The sequence below is a fragment of the Dipodomys ordii genome, unplaced genomic scaffold (genome assembly GCF_000151885.1).
Source record: "Dipodomys ordii isolate 6190 unplaced genomic scaffold, Dord_2.0 Scaffold14, whole genome shotgun sequence".
Lineage (NCBI taxonomy): Eukaryota > Metazoa > Chordata > Mammalia > Rodentia > Heteromyidae > Dipodomys > Dipodomys ordii.
Genome location: NW_012267230.1, coordinates 15,636,740 through 15,643,261, shown reverse-complemented (window position 1 = coordinate 15,643,261; position 6,522 = coordinate 15,636,740). Strand labels below are relative to the sequence as shown.

Below are 6,522 nucleotides of genomic sequence, written 5' to 3'. Positions count from 1 at the left end.
CTCAAGTAGTAGAGTGCTAGCTAGCCTTGAGCTGAAGAGCTGAGGGACAGCACCCAGGCCAAGAGTTCAGGCCCCACGACCGGACCCAAAAAAAAAAAAAAAGTTTCATGGACTTTCCTGCCCGGGCTGGCTTTGAACCATGATCCTCAGATCTTAGCCTCCTGAGTAGCTAGGATTACAGGTGTGAGCCACTGGTGCCCAGCCCCCTTATCTTTTTTGCTCAAGGCTCGTGTTGTATTACTTGAGCCACAGCTCCACTTTTGGCTTTTTGATGGCTAATTGGAGATATGAGCTGCTCACATACTTTTTTTTTGGCCAGTCCTGGGGCTTGAACTCAGGGCCTCGGCACTGTCCCCAAGCTTCTTTTGCTCAAGGCTAGCACTCTACCACTTGAGCCCCAGTGCCACTTCTGGCTTTTTCTATGAATGTGGTGCTGAGGAATGGAACCCAGGGCTTCATGCAAGCTAGGCAAGCACTCTACCACTGAGCCACATTTCTAGTCCTCTCGTAGATGTTTCTGTCCAGGCTGGCTCCGCTGCCAGCCTCCTGAGTGGCCGGGTGACAGGCGTGAGCCCTGGCTCCTGAGCCCAGTTCTCTCCTTGTTCTCCATCTTTTCATGGCTCCTCTTTCACTGATGAGCAAGTCCTTTATTTTTTCGTGAGCGGTGGCAGCTGCTCCAGTGCCCACCGCCGTGCCGCAGTCCAGTGCTGCTCCGAGTCCCCTCTCAGTGCCTGCTTTTCCTTGGTGACTCTGCCCATTTTCGTGTGGCAGGCATTTAGTGATGGCTAGGGGGGCTGATTGGCATGGGTGAAGCTTTGGCATTTTCTGAGTGCCATTCCCCGTCTAGATCTTGGCTGGCAGGAGACTGGCTTGTCCTCGTACACCTGTTCTGACTGGAGCAGTGTTCTCACAAATAGGAGCCACTTCTTGGCTTCCTTACGTCCGTCGCGCCTTCATAGTCAGTCTTGCTTTCTGTCTCAGGGGGCCAGGACTGTTCCGTCTCCTTCGTGTCTCGAGTCCTGGGGAAGGTCTGCGTCCAGGGCAGACAGAGTGAGTGGCACCCATTCCCCTCGCACCTTTCCTCGGGGGTGGGGGATGGGAGTGGGTGTTGGGGGGGTAGTCTGGTGTCACTGTGCATCCCCACAGTCTTGTCCTCAGTGGGCCCCCTTGTGGTGTCCACTCTGAGTCCTGGCTGTGCTGTGAGCCCATGGCCCCCTGGCCGGGCACAGCTCCTGAGGCCCAGGCTTGTGTCTCCTCAGAGGAAATCCTGGGTGTGCTGGTGCCCCGGCTGACGGCGCTCACCCAGGACAGCTGTCTGTGGCAGCGGGTCTGCTGGCGCCTGGTGGAGCAGGTGCCTGATCGGGCCATGGAGGCTGTGCTGACTGGGCTCATGGAGGCTGCGCCGGGGTAAGCCGCTTGGTGCCCCTCTGAGTTAGTGTTTCTCTGGGGCGCGGGTGGGGAGCTACTGAGGCCACTGTCTGTGTGCCCTCCACCCTGGTTGCACTTGTGGGGTGCGAGGGCTGGCTCTTCCTCAGCACCGGTGTTTCTAGATGGCCACTGGTTGTACAAGTGCAGGTCCTTACGCTTTTCACAGCCTAGCTGCCCCACCCCACCCCGAGTCTATGCCCAAGTAGACCCCCAACCTCTGCAGTCCACAGGATTTTTCAGTTCCAGGGCCCTTGGCGTTTCCTGGTGAGAAGGAAGAGCAGACATGGGAGAGTGCCTTTCCTACACTCCAAGGACAGCTGTGACCCAGCCCCTCCCGTCCCTGCCCACAGGCCTGAAGTCCTGTCTCGACTTCTGGGGAACCTAGTGGTGAAGAATAAGAAGGCCCAGTTTGTGCTGACCCAGAAGCTTCTGTTCCTGCAGTACCGGCACACGGTGAGAAAGCAAGCAGGCCACGTGCTGCCCTGAGCACTGGGAGAACTCTATCAGAAACGGAGTTGGCTGGGAATGGAGTTTGGTGGGCGAGAGTCTGCCTGCTTGTCCTGCATGAGACCCGGCGTTCCATGCCAGCGCCACATGCACAAACTCCCCCCCCCCCCGCCCCCAGGAAGGGTGGGTGAAGTGTGGGCACATCCCTCCTACTGATAGGCCTGCTGTGACCCGGGCACTGGGCACCAAGCAGGCCTTTCACATGTCCCTGGCCCTCCTCCTGCCCAGGAGGAGCCCTTGCCAGCTCTGTTCCGTGGTGCCAGGATGTGGCTGCCCAGCGTCCAGCGTCCAGCTCAGGGTGGCCGGCATGTTGGCATCAGGTGTCAAAAGCGGGACAGTGGGGCTGGTTTCTTAGTGATTACTGTGAGCTGAACTCTGTCTTGGGTGGCACCTGCCTCACAGCCATCGCCCTCAGCGAGGGGGCCGCGCTGCACACTAGGCCAGCAGTGCAGCGCCTCACCAGGAGCTGCTGGCCCTGGGGGCAGGCCAGGGCTGCCGGGGTCTGCAGCAGACCTCCTATTGAGCACGCGAGAGCAGCGCCCTGGAGGAGGCCTGGCCAGGCCCGGGGAGCAGCCTCAGGCTGACCTGCGCTGGTACTGGGTCTCTCTGGGGCAACGGCAGGAGGCAGGGAGCTGAAAAGGCCAACTAGGCTGCTGGCAGACCCGCGCAGGGCTGTGCCGAGTGCGCTGTGGGCCTGGTATTCATTCTGGCTCTTGTGAGGACTGAGGTGGAGCCAGGGTGGAAGTGCAGTTCAGTCCCCCACTGGCTGCGTGGCGGGCAGCTGGGGACAGTGGCCTACACTGGCAGCCAGGTACCACTCTGCATAGAGCAGGAGGGAAGCCCTGAGCTCTTCCTAGCTCAGCTGCTGGTCAAGGGGCAGTGGGCAGATGCAGTCCCGAGTAGATGGAGAGCCAGAGCTGCCCCACCCAACCCTGTGAGGGGGTATCGGAGCCCCTCGCCTCACAATCCCATCGGGACGGACACAAAGCGAGAACTGCAGGTGCCAGCGTGGACGTCAGGTGCCCTTTCCTGGGTGAAAGAGCAACTGCCCAATGAGCGGCCCGAGGCCAGGTCAGCACCCAGAGAGGCTGGCAACCTAGAGCCGAGCGTGGCGAATGGCGGCCATCCGAGGAGGTGTTGGAGTTGGTGGCAGGAGCCTCGTCCCCACCAGTGCCCTCAGTGAAGCGCAGGGGAAGGAGAAGTAGGAGTTGGGAGTCAAGGAATTGAATTTCACAGTTCTGCTAACGGAAGAAGGCCAAGGAGTAAGGAGAAAGCTGTGTCCCGCTGGCACGGGACACACCCTGGGGGTGGGGCCACAGGCAGGCTGAGTGACTTCCGCTCTGGGAGCCAGAACTAGGGCGAGCTACTCCATCGCTAAGCGTGTGCTCCAGCCTGGATGACACGACAACTTCCTTAGAAACACTAGGTGGCAGGGAGAGCGTGCTCTGCGGTGACAGTGCGGGCTTTTGCCGCAGACGCCCATGCTGCAGAGCCTGCTGGGGTACCTGGCCGCAGACAGCCAGCGGCGGCCGCTCCTTGTCCAGGTAAGGGCCGCCTTTCATCTCATCCCCAGGGGGCCCGGGCGTCCTCGGGCGGGGATGGCGGGACTAGCTTTGTGTGTGCTGGAGCCCCCTGCAGTGGCCGTGGCAGAAGGGCTGCCTGACCAGGCAGGACCACACCACCCACAGGCACTGAAGGAGCTGCTGGAGACGTGGGGCAGCGGCAGCGCCGTCCAGCACGCGCCCCTGGCTCAACAGCGCTACATCAGCACAGCCATCCTCATCTGCCTGGCGCACCTCGGGGAGCCGGAGCTGCAGGACAGGCGGGACGGTGAGCGTGCGGCACGCGAGGCCTGAGCGCCGCCTGGCCGTGGGCCCCCCAAGGAGCCCTCAGCTCACGTCTGCTGCTTCCAGAATTGCTGGCCAGCATGATGGCAGGGGTGAAGTGCCACCTGGACAGCAGCCTGCCTGCCGTGCGCCGCCTGGGCATGGTTGTGGCCGAAGCCCTCAGCTCCCGCACCCACCCTGAGGGGCCCGCCCTGAAGTTCCAGGTAGGCAGGGCCGGCCTCCTGGGGGCCGGGGTGTTGGCGCATGGGGGCTGCGCCGGATTCATCACAGACATCCTCCAGACGGGCAGGGGAAGAGCCTGTCTTGTTGCCCAGGGCTGCTGGAAGGCCTGGCCAAGCTGGCGACAGGTTGCTCTGAGCAGGTGGCTTGCTTCTGCTGCCCGCTGTGCGGTTACCACTGGGCCTGGCCTGCATGGGTCCCTGACCCCGCCCTGCCTAGTCTCACGGTGCTGGCCGAAGTTCCCTTGTCTGTTGAACCCCTGGGATGCCCTCGGGGCATGGCACCTCGGCCATCCTCAGCTCCTCGCAGGGGACATGAGCCAAGCTCAGCATGGCCAGGCTCCATGGGGTTGGACAGACTGGGGAGGCCAGGCTGCGGCTGTCCCTCGGGGGCATGCGCCTCTGTGGGCAATGCTGACCCTGGCACATCTGCACTTGCAGTATGAAGACGATGACGAGGTGAGCCGTGAGATGCTGGCCTTGGCCACCCACCAGCCTCTGGGGAACCGCTCCGAGGCGAGGTGAGGGCCCCCGCATTCCTGGTCTGAAGCTCCCTCTGGGAAGTCAGTGGCCTTGGTAGAAGTCAGGGATGATGTGGGTGGGTGTGGCAGAAGCCTCACCACAGACGCCGGCCGAGGCTCCCACGGGCGGCCCCGATCACTTTGCTGTCCTTCCCTAGAGACCCATCCCTGGCTCCTCCGGCTACAGAGACTCCTGCAGAGACTGCCGGAGATGGTGCCCAGTCCCCAGGTCTGCCACAGGGCTCCGGCTCCGGCTCGGAGCTGGACAGGTAGGGCAGGGCCCTTGGAGAGCGGGGTGAGCGAGCGAGCGGTCTGTGGGCAGAGGGTGCCCTGCGGGGCTCCTGTGCTCCCGGTGCCTCCACTCTTGCTTTCAGCCCGAGGGGCCTGTCCCCGCTCTGATTTTTGCAGCCCTTGCTGGTTGTCTTTCCTGGAGTCCTGGGGGAATCTCAGCATGTTCAGGATTTGTCCCTAGAGAGTGGGAGTCTGCTCTCTGGGGACAGGTGCTTCTACCATCTGCTCTGTGTCCACAGTGACGATGAGTTCGTCCCCTATGACATGTCACAGGACAAGGTGCTGAAGAGCAGCAAGGTGCCCCTGTATGTTCGAGACTGTGTGGAAGGTGGGTTTTGGCTGGGGTCACATGTGGGCCTCACTGTGGCTTTGGCCGAGGGGTGGCTGAGCCCGGCTATCCCCATGGCCGTCCTGGCCGCCCGGGCCCACCGGCCCCGGGGCTGAGGCGGGCCTGCCTGGTTCTCTGCAGTCCTGGCCGTGTCGGAGGACCCGGAGTGCTGGGAGGCCGCGCTGCAGGCCCTTGAGGGCCTGGTCCACAGGAGCCCTGAGGCCACTCGGGAGGTGAGCAGGAGTGGTTGGGCCCAATGTTGACAGCTCTCCCTCCTGGAAGGGAGCCTGCCTCATCAGAGCCCTGCTGAGCGGGTGGCAGGTGGGCGGCCCGGGCCGAGTGGGCAGTGGCTGGCTGGGGCTGTGGGCCCCTGACCCCGCCCCTCGGCTGTGCCAGGTGAGTGTGGAGCTGGCCAGGGTGCTGCTGCACCTGGAGGACAGGACCTGCCTGGTGGGATTCGAGAGACTACGCCAAAGAGCCCTGGTGCTGGTCACGGTCACAGACCCCGCCCGGGTGAGTCCCCGCACAGTGACCCAGCTAGGGCAGCCGGTGGGGAGCACGGCGGAGGCTCTGCCCTGTACCCTGCAGAGGCCTCTGGAGGCCTGGCCCATGGCCGTCTCTCTTCTCATGGCTTAGGTAGCAGAGTATCTGACCTCACAATTCTACGCTCTGAACTACAGCCTCCGGCAGCGCATGGACATCCTGGACGTAAGTGCCCTGGCCCTCTCGGTCCCAAGCTGCCCCAAGATAGGGAGCCCCAAATCCTTGCAGAGAGTGATGAAGGTGCCCCGGGGCTCGGATGGCCGCGGCCCTGACTTGTAGAAGACGGTCCTTCCGCAGAGCCCTGGCTCTGCCCTGCGTCTTCTCTTCTAGGTCCTGGTTCTGGCAGCCCAGGAGCTGTCCCGGCCAGGGCGCCTCCAGAGGCCTGGCTGTTATGGCTCCCCCCGTCCTGGCCCCCAGAGCTTGCCAGCAGTGGCCACCCCTCAGCCTGGCAGCGCTGCGGCTCCTGACTGGCGCGTGGTTGTGGAAGAGCGGATCAGGAGCAAGACCCGGCGGTTCTCTAAGGTCAGCCGAGCTGGACTGCGTGAGGGGGTGGCAGGCTGAGCAGTCAGGTGCTCCCAGGGTCCATGTGCACCAGGGGGCGGCTCCTGTGCTGGCGACGCAAGTCAGAATGGGAATTGGAGTGGCCCATCAGAAGTCAGCCAGTGGCCGCCGTGTGGCTGGGCTTCCCGGCCAGAGGTGATCTTACCCTACCCCACATGTTGGCAGTATCTAGACAGTCTGGGTTTCCACAGGGCTGACCGAGAGCCTGGGGGCTGTTCAGCATCACGGTGCTGACAAGTCCCACTGTGAGGACCAGGAGTGGTGAATGTGGGACGTCC

At 63.0% G+C, this 6,522-nt stretch overlaps 1 protein-coding gene across 1 annotated transcript in view; it reads left to right on the top strand.

The window, feature by feature from the left end:
• The window catches only part of Telo2 (telomere maintenance 2), a 35,391-nt gene that overhangs the window by 8,506 nt on the left and 20,363 nt on the right, over positions 1 to 6,522 (top strand). Inside the window, exons 2-14 of the mRNA XM_013011266.1 lie at positions 960 to 1,050; positions 1,260 to 1,407; positions 1,779 to 1,881; positions 3,411 to 3,479; positions 3,624 to 3,765; positions 3,849 to 3,985; positions 4,442 to 4,521; positions 4,680 to 4,790; positions 5,052 to 5,140; positions 5,282 to 5,373; positions 5,537 to 5,653; positions 5,777 to 5,848; positions 6,014 to 6,205. Of these exons, the coding sequence (XP_012866720.1) occupies positions 960 to 1,050; positions 1,260 to 1,407; positions 1,779 to 1,881; positions 3,411 to 3,479; positions 3,624 to 3,765; positions 3,849 to 3,985; positions 4,442 to 4,521; positions 4,680 to 4,790; positions 5,052 to 5,140; positions 5,282 to 5,373; positions 5,537 to 5,653; positions 5,777 to 5,848; positions 6,014 to 6,205 (1,443 nt within the window). The remainder of the gene's footprint in view (positions 1 to 959; positions 1,051 to 1,259; positions 1,408 to 1,778; positions 1,882 to 3,410; positions 3,480 to 3,623; positions 3,766 to 3,848; positions 3,986 to 4,441; positions 4,522 to 4,679; positions 4,791 to 5,051; positions 5,141 to 5,281; positions 5,374 to 5,536; positions 5,654 to 5,776; positions 5,849 to 6,013; positions 6,206 to 6,522) is intronic.